This window comes from Adiantum capillus-veneris, chromosome 5 (genome assembly GCF_014529385.1).
Source record: "Adiantum capillus-veneris isolate H3 chromosome 5, ASM1452938v2, whole genome shotgun sequence".
Classification (NCBI taxonomy): domain Eukaryota; kingdom Viridiplantae; phylum Streptophyta; class Polypodiopsida; order Polypodiales; family Pteridaceae; genus Adiantum; species Adiantum capillus-veneris.
In genome coordinates, this window is record NC_140935.1 from 101,018,485 (window position 1) to 101,038,356 (window position 19,872).

A 19,872-nucleotide genomic window follows, 5' to 3' on the forward strand; every position below is an offset into this window, starting at 1 on the left:
AATGGTGGTTGAGGATAAGAGAGGCTAAGGACAAGATGAAGTTGACCTTAGGGGAGGGGAAGAAACCTTGGATAGAACTTTTAAGGGCAAGGAGGCCTTCGTGGATGGGGATACTAGGGTAGAGAGATTCAACGTCAAAGGTGAAGAGGATAATGTTTGGAGGGAAAGTAGTAGAAGCCAAGTCTAAAACAAGAGTGTGAGAATCTTTAACGTGTTGTGTTTTGGACAAAAGAATGGGGTATAGTTGTGCATGGAGCAACTTAGAGGCGTTCTCCAAGACATAACCTTTGTAAGAGCAGACAGGACAGCCTACGAGGATGGGTTTGTGGATCTTAGGTAAAAGGAAGAAAGGGCAAGGCTGGAGGTTTTCAAGTGAGGAGGAGAGGATAAAAGCTCTTTCGTTGTAGGGAAGAAGAGGATAGTTGGTGACAATGGAGGAAAGGAGGGATTGCACAAAGGGTAAAGGAGTTGTGGAGATTTTGGAGTAGGTGAGGGCGTCCATAAGGTGACGAAAGGCTTCATTATAGTACCAAGACTTAGAAAGGATAACTGGTCCTAGATTTTTATCTGCCGGTTTGATAATGATGTTACGATCATTTCTTAAGGATGAGATGGAGTTCATTAAAAGAGGTTTAGAGTGAAAGGGAGGAAGAGAGGATAGAAGAGGTTTAAGGAGAGAGTAGATAAGACTAAAGGCTTGGTTAAGAGTTGTGGAGGGAGAGGGAGGATTCCAAAGAGGATTCGGGATAGAAAAAGGAGAGGGAGGAAGAGAGGGTTCTATATTAAAAAACATTTTAAGTTGCAAACTCCTTTCCAAATTAGAATAAGCTTGACGAACAAAGGAGAGGGGGGGTGGGGGAGAGGGGGGAATATAATTGAGCCCAAGGCCTACAAGCCTTTGTTTGGAGGGAGAGAGGGAACGATTAGAAAGATTATGGAAGGAGAGGTTAGTAACCTTGTGCTCAAGGGAAAACGCGGTAATTTTGCTAAGAGTCAAAATATTAAATAGATGGGGATTAGGTGAGGGGTAGCCAAAATTTACAACGCTTCCTACCTATGTAGGGGAAGTGGGAAAGAAAAGGGAACACACGAGGAGGGGTCCAGATATGAGGAAAGAGGGGGGCTTGAGAGAAGAGCAAATGGACCCAAGTACTAGGGTGCTCCTTCCCTACTTCTCCCTCCATTGCAAGTTTTTTGAAGTTTTAGGTAGGCTATACTTAGGGTACAAAGAATTGGGTTGTGGTGTGAAAGAGTTGAGGGGGTACTGGGGAGTTTTGAGTAGAGAGGGTAAGAGGGTGATGTTAGATGAGGAGGGAGAAGGGCAGGACTTCTTTGGAGTGGTTAAAATGGGAGGATTGTAGGAGGGGAAAGTAGTGCAAGGGTGGCCTGATGGGGGAGAGGGTTTGGGCTTTTTAAAGGGTTGAAAGGTGAAATTTACATGGGAAATTTTATTCAAAGGGGGAGGCTTCTTGAAAGGTTTTCGAGTGTTATGAGAGACAACTTTCGGAGGAGAGGGCTTCTAGGAGGTTGAGTGGGAATTGTAAGATTGAAAAGCTATCAATGATAAATTAAAGCACTTATCAAAAAAACATAAAAAGAAGCCTTTCTCCACTCTTCCACTACTTTCTCTCTTTCCTTTTTTTGGAAGAAAAGCTTGAGAGTAAGCTTGGAGCAATCCATACAGTTAAGCCTTCTTACATATACACCCTCTACACACACTTTTCTCTCCGTGAGTAACCATGGCCAAAACCATAATTGAGCTTTTCATTACGCTCTCCCTCTTCTCTCCCCTAACATTCAAGCTTTCCATAGCTTGAATCGTCCTTATCTCCTTTCCTCTTCTCATTCCAAGTAACGAATTGGTGGTCTTCAAGAGAAGGAAAGAAGTGGAGAGAGCCATCTACAACAAACATACTTCTTCAAATACTCCCCACAATCAAGAAGAAGACTACCGCATACACTGAGGTAAGGTTTTGCATATTGTCTTTATCAATTGAGTTATTTCTCATCCTAAATCAATTCATGCTTAAGCTCTTGAATTTCCTAAGCAAGATTTCTCTTTGTTTGGAAGAATAAATTACAAAATAACCACGTTGCTAATCGGCACTAACCTGATGTTATTTCAAGTTCCGTTCTCTAGATTACCATACTAATATGGCATAGAGAGAGTCGAAAGCACTCCCTTTAACCATAGGTGACTGGATATCATACTTATATTTCAAGTTCCGTTGTTTCAAGTTCTCTAGATTACCACACTAATATGGCATAGAGAGAGTAGAAAGCGCTCTCTTTAACCATAGGTAACTTGAGATCTTACTAAAATAGCAGATTACCTGACTATATGGCATAGAGTGAGTAGAAAGCACTCTCTTTAACCATAGTTAATTGGACATCATAATTATATTTCAAGTTCAGTTGTTTCAAGTTCTCTAGATTACCAGACTAATATGGCATAGAGAGAGTAGAAAGCACTCCCTTTAACCATAGGTGACTGGAGATCATACTTATATTTCAAGTTCCGTTGTTTCAAATTCTCTAGATTACCAAACTAATATGGCATAGAGAAAGTAGAAAGCGCTCTCTTTAACCATATGTGACTGGAGATCTTACTAAAATAGTATGCATGTTGAATGATGATTAATATATATGTGTACCCTTAAACCCCGCCAAAAATATATTTTTTCTATTTTTAAGGTCCACATAATCACGGACAATTAAGTATTGAATTTTTTTGGAATTAACCATTCTATTCAAAGTGGCATTATAATTTACTCTAAAAATAATGCTCTAATGAAAGGTTCACAAGGTTGTCTTTAGATCTAAGAAATAGGATTTTTCTTCTTTCAAAGAGAAAAAGAGCATGTGTGTAAGATTTGTTTAGTGATACAACTAAGTTACTACTAATTCTCTCAAAGAGAGTTAAGTTTTAAAGGGTAGCTGTCACGAGGACGTGGCAACTGCTAACCTTAGTTGTTGGTTTCTTTCCAATGATTTTTGTTTTATTTTTGAGACCCTCTTTTTGAAGTTGCAAACGGTCGGACATTATATGGCCAATGCGTACGATAGTTTCACCCGCAGATGGGAAGTGGTCGGCATTGGAATTCGTACGATAAGAGGATGTCTAGGCTCAGAGCAAGATCATACAGGTCCCCCCGTTGCACTTAGCAAGTTGGTGGATACTAGGAAGTGAACTCAATAAAGGCATAAAGTCAAGGTGGGATCACCAACAGAAAGTATCCGACAGTTGGGCTACATTGCACTTTTGGATGCGGTCCCAATGAGGATAGATGGTCAGATGACTAGTGGGAGCCCAACGGAAGCATCTCCTAAAATTTAGGAAATTGCTATTTTGGGCCGTGAAATGTGTTCGCGTCATTACCTCCCGTATGACACGGGGAACATTTTATTACTATACTGCAAAGTCAACCGATGCACCAATTGAGAGATTTTTAAGCAGGAAGCCCAATGAGGAGAAATCGCATGTATGAGTGCCAAGGGGCACTTTTTGGCCAATTTACCAAGTTTGGGAGAAGAGAACTCGTAATAACTGACTTTTTGGAGCAGTTTTGGAGGTTGTTAACTATGATTTTCAGCCATTTCTTTGCATTTTTGAGCTTCCCATGACTTTACCTTGGACCCAGAAGCTCATTTTCAGCATTGGAAGGCATCAGATGCGTGTTTACACGGCGCGTTTTCAGCGATACGCAGGTTTTGGCAACTATGGAAATCTTCCCCTTTTTGCATCTATTTGTTCACAGATGCATTACAGGTCAAGGGCAGAAGAGAGGGCGTTCGATTTATGCTGGGAGGATGCTTCATTGAGAACCTGTCACAGGTTAAGAGCTATGGAGTGCTTGCTTTCCTCTCTATGTACAGTGTGGTGCTAGGAGTGATGACTTGCACACTACACACTGCTCTCTCTCCCCCCTACGTGCAATTATGTGATGCCCCACAAGAGGGCTCCTCATTTGACTGATGTACAGCTGTGTGGGTTCATGCTTTTGTGTTGAGGCAAGAGCCTCCTTGAGCAGGAACAAGGATAGCTAGCTGCTACTCCAAAGCAGGCATTGGTGAGGGTCATAACCTCACCATACAGTTGCAAAATCATCGCTGTGTGTGCGCTGTAATTTTATTGTTTTTCAGCCATACGGACGCCAGAACCTTTGGGAATCGTGCCCCACTGGCAGAGGACAGTTAGGGGACTGTTTGGGACTGAAAACAGGGAAAAAACCAGTATACAGCGTGCTGAATTTACTGTTTTTGGGCAGGAATCAGAGGATACACGCCAGTAGAAGCGAGTTCCAGCAGGGGAATTGGTTTCCCGCAAGTTTTGGGGCTGTTATGCTGCAGAAATTTGGCCAAAACAAGCAGTATCTAGTGGGATACAGTCAAAGAATTCCCAGGACTCTTCTATGTACTTTACCCTCCTAAAGAATAAAGAAATACCGAAAGGGGCGCCAATTTTGGGGCCTACAGGTTGTCGGCGTCTGCTCGGAGCATTCTAGCTTCCGAGCCGTGTGTGTGATTAAGTGTTAATTCCCGTTACAGGTCTCATTTGCAAAGTGCTCTCTCTGTGTGTTTAAAGTAAAGAATTTCGGGTGAAAGCCAATGCCTACCGCCCCACGGGCCGGTTTCATGGTTCCATTGCCGGGACATCAATCACTTTTTTCTTAAAGAGTGAGCCTGGATTGTTTTGGGATAAAGACACAGAGTGCAGGAACACGGGGATTACACTATGGCCGACAAGGGGAAGGGAACTATGGAAGAGGGTTCTTCTTCAAAGGACAGGCAGGAGATTCCTATGGTTTCTGAGATTGGAGAGAGCTCACGGCCACGTCAGTCTGCACCTCCTGTCAACGTGAATGTCCCTCCAGTAGTACAGGGCTTTATGACTGGGCAACTTGAGGATGATGCGTTCAAGACTCAGTTAGTTGCCGCGGTGAATGTCTTTTCGCAGCTGGTGCAGAATCCGAGGTTTATGGAATTCTTGCAAGCACCACCAGTGCAACAACAAAATAGGCAACCTACGCCGCGTACGGAGCTTGTTGATGCTCAAGCCCAAGTACTTCATGTGGCGCAGGAGGAAAGGGAACACTCGCATGTTGCGGAGTCGGGGGCTCCAAAGCAAGTTCCTCCCGTGCTTGAACAGGTGGCTAGAACGCCTATTCCACAGGTTATGCCAGTTCAGCCCGCCACCTTTCAGAGCCAGCATGCTGTCTTAAACGAACAGGGAGCTGGATACCAGGCTATGCACTCAGTTTTTCCACCACCAACGGTACATCCTGGGTATTTCGGGGGTAGATCAATGTTCCAAAGTATGGCTGGTTATGCGCCTGGAAGTCAGCCGTACATGCCAGGAACAGTGTTCGGGGGTAAGCAAGGCATCATGCCAAACCCCATGTATGGTAGTATCGGCATGCAGCAAGGTTTCCACTGCAACCAGGGCCAGTTTGGGGTGCCACAGGGTTATTTTGGCATGGCTGGTTTTTTTTAACAGCAGCCAGATATCGCACCTCTGACGCAAAATGTGAATGGCCAAGACATGCCGATCATGCCTACTACAGTGCCCATGTTGCAGACCATTCCGTATGACAACTTGGGGGCACTAGAGAAGCCGAAGGCTTATAAAGAAGGTGGTGCAGCGGTAAAGTTCAGTACCTTAAGTGGTTTCGAGGATAAGACAAAGGCCCTCACTTTCCTCCAGCAGTTTGATACAGCTTATGCGGGAGGGAATTTTACAGAGGCCTCGAAGGTCAAGAAAGCTGCCACTTTCTTAAAGGACAATGCGCTTACATGGTGGACGACATTGTTAATGCAAGGACAGGCACCCGCCACTTGGGTTTACTTCAAGCAAATGTTTGCATCTGCTTGGCTGTCAAATGAATTTGACGCCGGCGTCATGACAGATTGGCACCGTACAGCCTGCCACGTCATCAACCAACGTAATTTCCGAAACTTCCATACAGCTACCACGTCATCAGCTTTGCGTGAGTGTGTGTGTGAGTCTTGCTTTATAACAACTCAAGTTAGCTCAAAAAATTTCCGAGGGTCGTTCCGAGGGACAATCACTTTGCTCTTTTTGTTAAGGAGTTAGCTTCTCCTTTCGGCTCTTTTGATCAAGGAGTTAGCTTCTCCTTTTGTCCAGATCGGAACTCTTGATATTCCGGCGTAGTAAAATTAACCATCACACCCAGACCGTATTGATCTGCCATGGGTCTCTTGATGCACTAAAATTACATACCCAAGCAATCTCATCCAATTAGGAACATTCAGTAGTTGGCACATCACAATGCAACACAAATGCTTACATATGCATGTTACAAGACATAGAAACATAAAGCCGCCGATGAACACTCCACCCGCATAACCTAACAAAGTCTGGGTCGGGAGATATTCAACGACTCCCTCATCACTCCTCCCGCGTAGCTAAAATGGTCCGGATGTCACCAGGAGGTGTATTTTTCCTGTTGCCTTCCGTAAATAAGTATTAGATATATTTATTTTATTTTTTTACTTGTTTGTCCCGGAACCCTTGAAAAGGTGCAAGTGGACATTGCATGGCCAGTGTGAAACGGCTGCAGCCAAATGGGTTTCTCACATCGGGGATCTAGGCCGGTCAGACAGGGACTGCCCGGGCCAGTTAGCACTGAATTCTGATGAGTATGGAAGCTCGTGTGCGCCAAACTAGAATTTGGGCCACTCGTCAAGTCACTGCAACTTTATAAGTTGAAAGGGGCCAGTAAATTAACCCACATTGTAGATGTTGGTCAAATGGTAGTCTTCAATGATGGTCAGGAGACCGATAGGGACGCCATGGAAGCATCTCCTAAAATTTAGGGAACTGCTATTTTTGACCGGAAAATGTGTTCGCGTCATTAGCTCTGGAATGACAAGGGGAACATTTTATTGCTTTGCTGCCAAGTCAACTGACGCACCAGTTGAGATATTTTTAGCAGGGAAAGCCCAAACTCGGAAATTGGGCAACGTGTCAGCCTGTGAGCGATTCTGCCACTCTGGGAGGCAAAAACGAGCTGCATATCAACAAAGGGGGTGCCATTTTCAGCCTCAGGTGGATTGTAGCAGGTACAAAAGCTATGGAATGCTTACCTTGCCCTCTATGCACAGTATGGTGACGGGAGTGATGCCCCGCACGCTACATACTGCTCTCTTTCTCCCCTACGTACAGTATGTTATGCCCCACTAGTGGGCTTCTCATTTGACCTATGTACAGTTCTGGGGGTTTATGCGCGTTTGCCAAGGCAAGAGCCTTCTGAACAGGAACCGGATTAGCTAATTGCTAATCCCCCACAGGTACGCACAGTTCCATCACGAAAGATTGCGAGTTTGGAGAGTTTTCTCGCGTGAAAACTCGTCCAATTCACAGGGGAACTGTCCCATTGCGTGCGGGAGCCCTTAGGACACGCGTAAGCGTGTTCCCTCCGCTAAAAACGATCCGAAACAGGGAATTACAGCCTGCTGTGTTTTTCTGCAGGTTTAGGGTTTCGCACCTAAACTGCAAGGGAACATCGGGGGAGCCTCGTGAGAGCCTTGGGATGCGTGTACAAGCTTTTGGGCTCCCGGCAGTGAAAAACAGAGAATTACAGCCCGCTGAATTTCTGTGACAGCTCACCAAAAAGCTTCCAGATATCGAGGGAATCCGTCCTAGACAGGTGTTTTTGACCTACAGGGGTTTTTGCGCCGTTAATCTGTCGAAATCCGGTCGAAAACCTACGTTTTCAGCCCTCGCCAGGTTTGGACAGCTTTGTGAAAGCTTATGCTAAGTGGTCGGATCGTCTACCTTAATTTGAATAAAGAAATACCGAAAGGGGCGCCAGTCTTTGGGGCCTACAGGGTGTCGGTCTCGTGTGCACAGTGACATTCTAGTCGCTTGACGCAACTGTGTTCTCTTCCCTTCTCAGTGCTCTGTGTAAAGTTAACATGTAATTGAACTAGTACCGCCCTCTATGTTGTATAGGCCGGTTATACCGGACCGGGAGATATAGAGGCCTTTTACAACCAAACGCCCCCCAGACCGCAGGCTGCGTCGTTTGGAGGTGCTGAGAGTAACCACTGCTCAGACTTCTTAATACTCCTCCCGTATAACCATCCAAGTCTAGGCCGGGAGTCACAACAACAATTATTTTACAAGCATACAACCAAACGCTCCCCAGGCATTGGCCTGCGTCGTTCGGAGGTTTTCAAACATACAACGAAACACTCCCCAAGCATCAGCTTGCGTCGTTCCGAGGTTCAAACAATACCAAAATAATACTTCTCCACCAGGGAGTAAAATCACCAATCATTGAAACCAATATCAAACCAGAGTCAAACAATTGAAATCGGCACCAAGACGGGTTCAAAACAGAAACCATCCATTTCAAACAAATTCCAAACAGGTTCACCAAACAAGTTCTCAAACAGAACTCAAACTTAAAAAGCAATTCGACATCAGCCGAGCTCGAAAAGTCGACTGACTTTCCATCCTAAAACCTGCACCAAAAAAATTAGGGTTAGGTTCCTTCCACAAGGTCGTAGTCGACGACATCATGGTCCATCAGCTCTTGGACAGACAGTGTGTCTTTGGCGGCGATGGTAGTCCCAAAATAGCAATCGCACTGGACCTTTAAGATCATCTGCTCGTGAAGAGACATCTTATGGGATATGTTGAGAAATTTCAAGTTATAATCTGCTAGGGTTTCATGGCAAGCATTTCAAGATACCCCACTCTGACAGAAGTTGCACTCCGAAGGAAGATGTCAGAAACCATATAACTTCAGGCAAAAAATTTCTTGAAAGCTTGCCAAGTACTTGGAGTATGCCGCTTGGTAGCTATCAACATCTGCATGGCACTGCCTCTCAGAAAAATAACAGTTCGGAACAAATCTTGGATCCTTCTCTTGCAAGTGATCTTTATGGCTTATGCCCTGTAAGACATAGCGATGAAGGCAGGAGCGCGCCCGATGCGCGATGAAGTAAGGGTGGGAGTGGCTAATAGGTCCACGGTCGGAGGCCGAAGATACCTCAAATAAAATTCCAATAGCTCTGTCTATCTGCTCTTTTGTAGGACCGGTAAAAGCTATGCTTTGATACCACTGTCACAAGACGGGCACAACATGCCAATAGAAAAGAACAGACTGAACAGACTTTTAGCACTTCAATAAAAATAGAATTGAGAGAGAGAGACGACACGCGACACGGACTGGCGGAATTCCACCCTAGAGAGTATTGGCCCCAAACCTTGGCACCCCTTTCGGTATTTCTTATTGCATCAACAAAGTACAAGCCGGTACTCCAGACTCTGCACCTTCTCCAGGAAGCATGCCAGAGAATGAGCCCTAACCTCATATTTAAAGGCCCTTGGCCTGAAAAGCAGTTACAGTGAAAAGCCTTAAAAACTCAAAAGCTTCTGGTCCCAAAAGCAATGCCAAAAGCTGCCAGCGTAATTTACGAAAATCCGTACAGCCTACCACGTCATCAGCCAGCGTAATTTCCGGAACTTCCGTATAGCTACCACGTCATCAGCTTTGCGTGAGAGTGTGTGTGTGAGTCTTGCTTTATTTTAATCCCTTTATGTCACTGGGCCCCATCGCACGCGGTCCCCATAAGTTGGTAGGACTTCTTCTTCTTCTGCTACTTGTTCTTCTTAGGGTTTAGGCCCCTCGGCCGGCATCTGTAAGTTGGCTCCATTCTTAGGCTTTGACATGTTAGCAGTTTGTGACAGAGTGAGAGAACAGACAAGAGAGGAGAGGAGAAGAAGATAAGACTAGTATGTTGTAGAAATGAAAAAGGAGAGATTCAATTAGGTTTTAGTGAGCCTTATAAAGGCTTTACAAACAAGTTCACACATAGGCAACCACCCAAGTTGGGCTGACCCCAACACTGGGTCCAAGAGAAGCCTAACTATGTATGGTAGGCAAAGTCATGGCACCACTCCTCAATGGTGATCCGCTCCATTCGAGCATCAGGTCCTCCAGCCTCCAGGGACTACCTAGGTACCAAGTAATAGATTTGAACACTCCGAGCAAAGAATCTACCACAACAAACGAAAGAAAACTTAAAGAACAGAACAAAGCAGAGAGAGAGAGAGAGAGAGAGAGAGAGAGAGAGAGACGACACGGCACAGCAAAGTTTTGTGCCCAGAGAAACTAGCCCCAAAGAATGGCGCCCTTTTCGATATTTCTTTATTATTAATGCTTCACGAAGTACAATGTCCGAGGGTCCTCTTCTTAGCGGCCCGAGTCCCAACCTAATCTGCCTCATGAATTTATAGGCTCTGGGCCTTCCAAAAGCAATGTGCATGAAAAGCTTCAAGTCTAAAAGCATCTTGGCCCATTAGCTACCACTAGAAGCTACCAGCACAATTTGCAGAAATCCATACTGCTTGCCACGTCAGTAGCGCGATTCAAAGGTGTCAACTGCCACATCATCAACCTTTTTATGCAATCTCTGGGTCCTGCTTTATTTTTAATCTCCTTGTGTCCCTTAGGCCCCATCGAACAGGGTCCCATAAGGTGGTAGGAACCGAACTTTTAAAAATAAGCCACTCGGCAAGATTTGCAAGTTGGTGAAACTTCTTCTGCATCTTTCCCTTCTCTGTCCATAGTCCGTCCTTTAGGTCATGCCACGTTATCACTATGTGGCATTCCCCCCTCTTGAAAGAATATTACTCACCCTCGATTACGCCTACAAAAACTGACATAGGACAAAAACTAGCTCAGTAAACATTGACTCTAATTAACGATGCACTACATGACACATATCCAATACTTGCACGAGTATTGCCGCCAAGAGTTATTGAGTTGTTAGCTTCACTGTCTACATCTGTCTTGCATATGTCTTTCTCTTTTCCGTTGCACACTGACAAGTATGTAGATCTTGTATCGGATTCTAAATTAGCAAAATCAAGTCTTTCTACCTAGTCAATATATGTCAAAAGGGAAGAGAGAATCTGAGAATTCATCTAATTTGTCTAAACTACAATCAGCATGTCTGGAATTCCTCGAGTCTCATGGGGATTGCTTCCCAGGGGGTCTTCCAGGCACTATAACAGAGAACGGGGGGAACACATCCCAAACGTTCTAAAACGGTGTTTCGGATGAGTCCCGTTCCCGAAACGGAGATGGGAACGGAACGCCGTTCTGGAACAGGGTGTAACCGGGACGGTGTTCCGGAATGGGCGGAACATGAGGCGGAACGGGTAAAAGTAGGCATTTGGGGAAAAAAAGTGGGCTTTTGGGGGCAGATTTAGGGCTGTTCGGGGAACATATTTGGTGCAGTTTGAGGGCAGGTTAGGGGGCAGATTTGGGGGCAGTTTTGGGGTTGTTTAGGAGTTTATTTGGGACTAAGCTGAATGGAGGTAATTCAATTCTTACTTTAGGTGGACCGTTCCAGCCCCGTTCCCGTTACGGCCCCCCCTCCTCCTCCCCGCTCCGGACCCTCCCGTTCCCGTTCCCGTTCCGGGTAACTATGCTTCCAGGTGAGGTATCTCCTATGCGGCCTGAAGATCTCGCTATTGATTTAATTCCAAGGAGTTCACCTCCAAACAGATCCCTGTACAATGTTAGCCGAGCATAGCAAGAAGGAATTGAGAACCAAATCATAAATATGCTATCAGCAAAGGGCTTGATTCAGTTGAATGCATCGCCTTTTTGTTCGCCAATGTGCTTAGACTATAGAGCTCTTAGAAAAATCACCATCAAGAACAGGTCTCCTACACCCATCATTGATGATATACTTGACAAGAGTACAAGGTTTTACTTGTTTCAGTAAGATCGATATGAAGAGTGGATATCATTAAATTAGGATCGCTCTTGGATGTATATTAAGTCCACCTTCAATTTGCCCTTTGGATTATATGAGTATTCGGTAATGCCGTTTGGGCTTATCAATGCTCCTACAATGTTCAACAGGATGATGAACAGGATTTTTCGAGAGCAAAGGCGGTATGTAGGCACATTCTTTGATATTATTTCTCCAAGTATGTAGCAAAGCATCACAGGTGCCGTGAACAAGGTTTTAGAGTATTGAGAGACATAGATCCTGCAAGAAATGAGCAGGCAAAGGGATGCGTCTCCAAAACTACTTTGCTGGATTAAACTAATTGATATCTTGACACCTATACTTACAGAAACCCAGGAAAAGCCCAGATTCCTCCCTAAAAGAAAGCGCAAATTGTAGACACATGGTCGTTGTCCAGAATAAAATTTTACCATCTACATGATATTGACGAAACACTGTCGACCCCACTAAGTTCCTAATACCATCACTGCCAGGCCAATTGTGGGTATAGAAACAGGTATCAATATGGGCTCCCACACACATGCACACACGCACATGAGCATACTTTACCACAAAGGCGCCTGCATCCTGAGTTTTTGTTAAGGAACTAACTGGCACAGAAACATTATGTGTAAGCTCTGGGATTGATTCTGGACGTTGCCAAGCCCTTTTCTTTTTTTTTAAACAATTCAAAAAGAAATGAGCTTGAAGTATTACCATAGGGTGTATAAATTAACTTTCTAGCATCCACAAGGGTCACTGAAAGTTCCCCTGAGAAGTCTTTGTTGCCCTCTGATGCGGCTCCTTTGAAGTCTTTAGGTACAGGCCCATTGGCTCTACCTTTTAGAAAGTCCATTGAAATCCTTTTCGGTAGAACAAAGAGCTGCGGAAGGTCTTCAGCTAAAAGCTTCGTCAAAAATCTGATAAATAACAATACAATTGAGAAACCATCAAATATGTAATACCAAATGCAAAAGAAACATTTCTGTGTTGAAGCAAAGAGACTAACAAACGCGATCAAAACTGAGCATAGTTCCATACAATTCATCAACAAAACTCACTAACAAAAGAGTATTGAAAGAAGGGGGATAGAATGATACACTGAAAGGAAGGGAATGGCTGCATGGTTGATTCCATGAAACAAGATAAACAAACACATGTCAGCAGAATTTTGAAGCTTTGAATCCGCTGTATGCTGCTGTCTTGTGTAACTTTAAAGCATCTGCATCGGCACACCTCTCAATGCAACACAATATTGGTTATGTAAGCAAGCCAGTGTATCACAGCAAACTTATGTGCTTCTATGTGCAGAGAAAAAAACAGGCAAGGGCGTTTTTGCAAGAGAAGAAACACTAACACACCCATGCATCACAGATAAGTCTGAAGTACTGAGTGCACTGTGGTGGTGGTGATGGGCGTGGGGTGGGGTGGGGTGGGGGGTTGTGTTTGTTTGGGTACATAAAAACCTACTTACCCATGAGATTGAAGAGACGAAATGGAGACAGATCGAGCTTTATTTTTGGCAAGGAAACGAAAGCCCAGGTTGCAGCTCCTACCCAAGGTTGGGAAGGCACAAGCCGCAACTTTACCCACAATTCCCCATCCACATCTAGATTGCGAACACCAACAGGTATAGTTATGGGAAGAAATCCTGCTTTTAATTTCAGCAGCAAAAGCATACGGGCACCACCAGTGTAGCGAAGTCCTATATGATACCTGTAAACAAACATGAACTTCCAAAATCATCTTATAAAGCAACTTTTGAAGTACCAAAACAGCTGGCATAGCTATCATAATTTTCCAAGACACACATTACAAAAGATGAAGGTGAGATTCTATGCATTCTTTTCCATATGTCTCAGATTCTTGAGAAAATAACAGCTCTCCTAGGTGCTTTGCCAGTAGAGGTCTAGGAAAAATTCCGAAGGCTGCAATACCTTGAAAAAAGGAAGCATATAACTAATGTAACTTGCTACATCAGGGTCGAATAATTTAATGATCCAGATCCTGTGCTTTTTATCAAGCTTTGACAAGCGGTAGTGACTGAGCCTAGGTATTGACCTCTGTTCCTGTTTCGTCCAACCAAGGACTCAGCAGCAAGGTGGCAATACAGTCCAAGATATATAGGCCCTTGTGGAGTAGTACAAGCATGTTATCTTGAGAGATGCTGTAGACTTGAACTCCAAAAGATTCCCCAATCATGCTTGGAAAAATTCTAGTCTCACTTGTAGCCGGAGGGCATGACATGCTAACAGGAAGATCAACTCGAACAAACTTTAAAGCAACCGGAACAAATCTTGACACTTTAAATACTTGAACTGAAAGAGAACTTTAACACTTGAGACAAGACGACGAGTGGCAGAGTTCCACTCCTAGATGCATTGGCCCCTCGTCTAGGTGGCAGATGCATTGGCCTCTCATCTAAGTGGCCCTTACAATTTTTCTTTATATTGCCAAGAGTTGATGTGTACACCTACGGGTGTGGGCTCCAATCCCAAAACTAAGCACACACACGGCCTCTTTTTATAGGCACTTAGCCGTGCATTATATGGAGCTCAAAGCTCTTAAAAACAACTGATATCAAAAGCTGCCACCCAAAAGCTCAAAAAATTTAAGAATTCATAACAAAAAACTCTAAAAAGTCAACTTTCCCAAAAACTAATGCCGCGAAAGCATCCGGCGTGAATAAGCCACATCAACAAAGTCCGTACCAACCAACGTAAAATCAATCGCGACTAGTGCTGCCATGATTCCTGTCGCATTTTTCGGGAGGTCCAATACGGGTCATGCCACGCCATCCATCTGCAGAACAAGCTTGGACACTCAAGTGAGAAACAACAGCAACACACGAACAGAAATTGTGAGAACTGAACTTGAAGAGAGAGAGAGAGAGAGTCAATGCAAAGCGACGGAGTTATGTTTCCAAATGCACTCTCCCCAAAGACTGGCGCCCCTTTTGGTAATTCTTTCTTTATTGATGGTTCACAAAGTACAGTGGCCGAAGGGGTGTGCTCTAGGTCGGCTCCCAAGCTAATCTACCAAGGTCCAAGCCACCCCCAATTCACTATTTTGAAGAGTACATGGGCCCCTAAATCTAGGCACCCAGCAGCTCTCCTTTTTGCATGCTAAAAACTCCACACCAAAATCTCTTCACAAACTCCCATAAAACCTGCTATACAGACTGCCACGTGGCAGTCACACTTTGTGGCGCAGATCTTGCTACCATTCCATGTTAGTATTTGCATGTGTCACGTGACACATCCAACCCTATGTGTCCGTGGACAAGCTACAACACGACAAGGGTTCAGTCAATCCAGTCAGTCTAGATTTAGAAGTGATCCGGCACTTTTGTGAGTCTATTCGCAAACCGTGCATGTCCAGACACTTAAAGTAGATGCATATCCTCTGGTTGCACACAGCATGATCATAAGCATTCCCATCAGAATCCTTCACGGGAATTTTCAAGTGCATTTAGCCTATTTTTTCTATTTTTGACATTTTCCAGTGCATTTAGCCTATTTTTCCTATTATTTTTAAGTGACTTTTGTTGGAAAGTAGGTAGGGCAAATTGAGTAAGTTTGTATATAAGCAAACCTAGGCTAGCACTAATTGGCAGAAGAGGCAGCAGGAGCACCTTGCTCAACAGGCAACTTCTCAGCAAGATCCCCCCCTTGGTGGCGTTTCTCCTCCAAGCAAGACACCCTAGCCCTAGCGTTTTCATCAGCAAGCACCTAACGCCATACAGCTTCAGCCCTTGGCGTTTTCAGCAAGTCACCCTCGCCATAGCCTTTGCAAGCATTGGCGTTTTTCATCAAGCATCCTTCGCCAGACAACCTAAGCCCCTAGCGTTTCCAGAACCCCAAATCGCCCCCCTTTTTGCATGGCGTTTTCAGCAGATAAAGCCCCAACAGTTTTCAGCCTTTGACCACCTAAAGACCAGCAGATTTCAGCCATTAAGAACCAGCCAGATCAGCGTTTTTATGAGCAGAATTTTCAGCGAATTCAGCCCGAGACCAGCGTTTTTGGTCCCAGCAGAATTCAGCCTATTAGCGTTTTTGGACAACAGATAAGGAGCATCAGATTTCAGCCATAGCGTCGGTCTCGTCATCCCCGTCGTCGACATCGACCTAGCCTAGACTTGCATCAGCCACATGCATCCACTTTGTACCAGTTTGTGCAATCAATAGTAGACCACTCTCGCCAACGAGAGTGGGGCCTTCGGAGGAAGGTTTTACGACGTCTCTGGTGTCGTATTTTCTCTTCTCTCTCTATCTCTCAGTCTCATACACTCTCATGCACAGTGTGCATTCACTTTGTTTATGATCATTGCACTCTCTCATTAAGAACAAAAGGCTCTCCCTTCCATAAGAACAAAAGGAACCTTGAGCACACTTCGGAGCACTCATCTTGAGCAAAGTTCAGCATTCATTCCGCTGCACCTAACATTGGTATCAGAGCTTTGGCAGTGTTCTATATCACTCAAGGAAAGAACCACAAGAATCACAAGAATTTTTTTGCTTGTTGCGGTCGCACGAACCCAAGTTCGCTTGGGCGTGTCAATTCCTAATCGTGTTTTTGAAGAGTGACAGGAATCCCAGGAAAGAAGGGCTTGTCCAGCCTCCCCTTGTGCCTCTTTTCACTCATTGAGAGCGGACCGTGCACTTAGCGGCCGGCCAATCGACGTGAGGTGGGAAAAAGCAACCTTGGTGTGAGCGCAAGGCCGCTAAGGGGTGCGCCTGCAAAAAAGAGCAGAACTCGGGTGAAGAGAAGATCCTTCCCTAACATAGATTGCAAGCGAAAGAAGAACCTCAAGAACCCCAAGAAACCAAGACCCCCAAGAACCCAAGTTCCTCGTGAACTTAAGAACCCAAGACCACAAGAACCCACAAGAACCCAAGACTTTAGTGGATGGTTATCACCCGAAGCGGAATGGATACTTCGCATGAAGGTGATGAGCATGAGAGAGGCGAAGAAGAATTTTCCCCACCAGGAGGTCTTTCCGACCCTTCCCCTTCCCCATCTACACCAAGGATTGCACTAACTCCTATGGATGAGTTGAAGCAATTGTTTATGGAAAGACAGTTAGAACGCGAAGAAAGAAAAGCAGAAAGAAAGGCCTACGAAGAACGAAGGGCAGCCATAGATCGTGAATACAAAGAAGGAATGGCAGCCATAGAGCGTGAGCACGAGCAAGCACGCTTGGAAGCCAAAGAAAGACAAGCAAAATTTGATCGCGAGAACAACGAAAGACAAGCAGAATATGATCGCGAGAACAAAGCAGGACAAGAGAAGGGCGACCAACACATGAAAGAGTTGTGGCGACTTTTTTCTCAAGTGCACGCATACTTTGCACAGAATTAGGAAAAGGAGCCTCGTTCACTCCCTTCTTCTCCCAAGCATGACACAGGATTTGCATGATTATGAGAATCATGATGATTTGCATGATGATCAAGATGTGATTTATCACGAGCGTGATGATTTGCAGGATGATCACGATGTAATTTCTCACAAGCATGATGATTTGCATGAAGATGATGTGATTGTTCACAAGGATGATGTGTTAGAGGATGCTTTTTCTAGCGAAGCTAACCTCGTTGCAGATTCGATCACTCACGAAGGATCGATCTTGGCTCTCGAGCCTAGGTCCATAGAACCCTTACAGGAAGTACTATGTGTTCGCATGATTGGTCAACACGCATTGTACGAGTGTTTCATTCGTGATCGTTACCTGTATTTTCGTCAGCGTCTTTATGTGATCCCTTTTCCTAGGCATGGCATATTGTACGTTGAGCACGTTTCACTCATGAATGAGCACAAAATTATGCGGATTTTTCATGAAAAGCTGAAAAGTATGCATTCACGGAAGTCACATTCCATGTCTCTTCCTTGGCACGACACAGTTGTAGAAAGAGCACATGAAAGTACGTTTTTGACAGTAGCGTTGAATTTCTTTCAATATACTGCAACAGTATCTTTCCATCTATCCTTGAGAGACACCTCTCCAAAAGAAGCTGAAGTATAGAAGTATCCCAAAATCTCCGACTATAGGTGATCAGTGTGAACCAACTTCAAAATACAGAAACTCATTGTGCAGAGTGCTTTGGAATAATTTGCTAAATTGACTTTGAAAGAAACATATTTCTGATTATTAGAAAAAACCGCACAAGCCACAAAGAGGGAGGAGAGAAATCGCCTATTGCCAGATCAAGCAAAGTAGAGGGGGCGCCAGATTTTTGGTCTCTAACTCTGCGCTAAAGTGGGTGGCCAGACAACTTTAAAAATGGTCTAAACCTACTGCAAACTCAGTAAAAACATATGAGCGAGAAAACTCTCACTAGCAAGCCAAGGACCATCCTCTCTCTAGGCGCCCTATAATCCCCCTATTCTTGGCGGACTCTCTCTCTCTATTCCTGCCAAGTACTAGCACCTATAAAGCAAGCTAGCCCCATCAATTCTGGGCATCAGTTGGAGGATCACGGGGTTTGAATAGCAAGGTACTAGTGTTTCCCCCATGCTGCTGCAGACTTCAGCCGCTAAGTTGGAGAGTTGCAGGGTTAGAAAACCAAGGCGCCAGTGTTTCCCCTGTGCCGCTGCAAATTTCAGACGCCAAGATGATGTCGCCAACTCCTATGGCTGCCCCAAGTGCACCAGTCATCGCCAAGACCATGTAGACGAGTTCCATCCTGAAGAAGTACCTTTACCCTCAAGTTCCAAATCTCGTTTCGAACTAGTAAAGTAAGTATTGAATTTCTATTTGATTACATTTTTATGTATTCTCTCAAGCAAGAACCAGCTCAACTCATCATTGAGCGAGATTTGCGATTTTCCAGCTTCCCCGAGAAGTTCGGTTGGACCGCTACAATTGAGTGCAACTGTTTATAAGTGAGAGGGATGTTGCTAAATTAATTTTATTTGAAAGAAAATGGTTCTGATTGAATTATTGGAAGCAACCAGATACATAAGTGAGAGGGTTTTCTCGCTTATAAGTTTTTACTGAGTTTTTGCCAGGTTCATACCATTTTTAAAGTTGTTTGGCCGCCCAGCCAGGTGCAGATTTAGAGACCAAAAAGCTGGCGCCCCCTCTTCTTTGCTTTATCTAGCAGTAGGTGATCTCTCTCCCTTCTTTCTGGCTTGGGCAGCAAGCTAAGGACCATCCTCTCTCTAGGCGCCCTATATCCCAACTATTCTTAGCAAACTCTCTCTATTCTTGCCAGGTACTTGGACCAATAAAAGCAAGCTAGCCGAGAAAACACCTCTTTTGTGTGTAGAATTATAAAGAAACTTATCTGCATATAGAGAACTCTTCTAGGGAGTTGCTTTCAAAGAACCAAGTTACTTTCCAAGCTTCGAGTCTTCACATGTGATGCTTTTCATGTTTTGATCTATGAGTGTTTGTTTGCACGTGCAATTCCTCTCCAAGGGTTTCACACCCTAAGCTTGGAAGTAGACCCGTAAATCTGAGAATGGTAAGACTCTCGAGTTGGGATCAACAAGTAGAGATTCCCGAGGAGAGGCTTTGTGTCCAAGATAGCAGAGTTGATAAGATTTCTACGAAAGAGGCCTCTCGGAATAGAGTTGATAAGATTTCTACGGAAGAGGACTCTCGGAATAGAGTTATAGGGATGCCATGCCCTGAGACTTGAAGGTGGGTTCTAGAGGTGAGCACCTTGGTTCTTGAGGATTCTAGGTAAGGAAAAGAGTTTCCTAGGACTAGGGGTTTTCCTTGAGATGAGGAAGCAGAGGCTTTCGAGTTCAATTGAGACTAAAATCTAGAATGGACATCGTAATACATTTGGTTCATGTGCTTGTATGATGCCTTCCCCCAGTAATAAAAATACTCTTTACAAGGGGAGGCCAGCCCATCTTCTGGTCCAGTACTGTGTCGATCCTCTCTCTCTCTCTCTCTCTCTCTCTCTCTCTCTCTCTCTCTCTCTCTCTCTCTATATATATATATATATATATATATATATATATATATATATATATATATATATACCAATTAGCTTCATATTAAGTGATAAAGTCTATTTATCATAGTATATTTAATATTGTTATGCGCTCTTGTTCGTGACAAATAACCTCTCCATGCCGCTT

General features: G+C 44.4%; 1 protein-coding gene across 1 annotated transcript in view; it reads right to left on the reverse strand.

The window, feature by feature from the left end:
- Nucleotides 1-19,872, reverse strand: part of LOC147457826 (uncharacterized) — a 60,198-nt gene that overhangs the window by 37,086 nt on the left and 3,240 nt on the right. The window contains exons 3-5 of the mRNA XM_086512614.1: nucleotides 13,253-13,494; nucleotides 12,879-12,897; nucleotides 12,496-12,698 (exon numbers count right to left, since the gene is read on the reverse strand). Coding sequence (XP_086368740.1) covers nucleotides 12,496-12,698; nucleotides 12,879-12,897; nucleotides 13,253-13,494 — 464 coding nt within the window. The remainder of the gene's footprint in view (nucleotides 1-12,495; nucleotides 12,699-12,878; nucleotides 12,898-13,252; nucleotides 13,495-19,872) is intronic.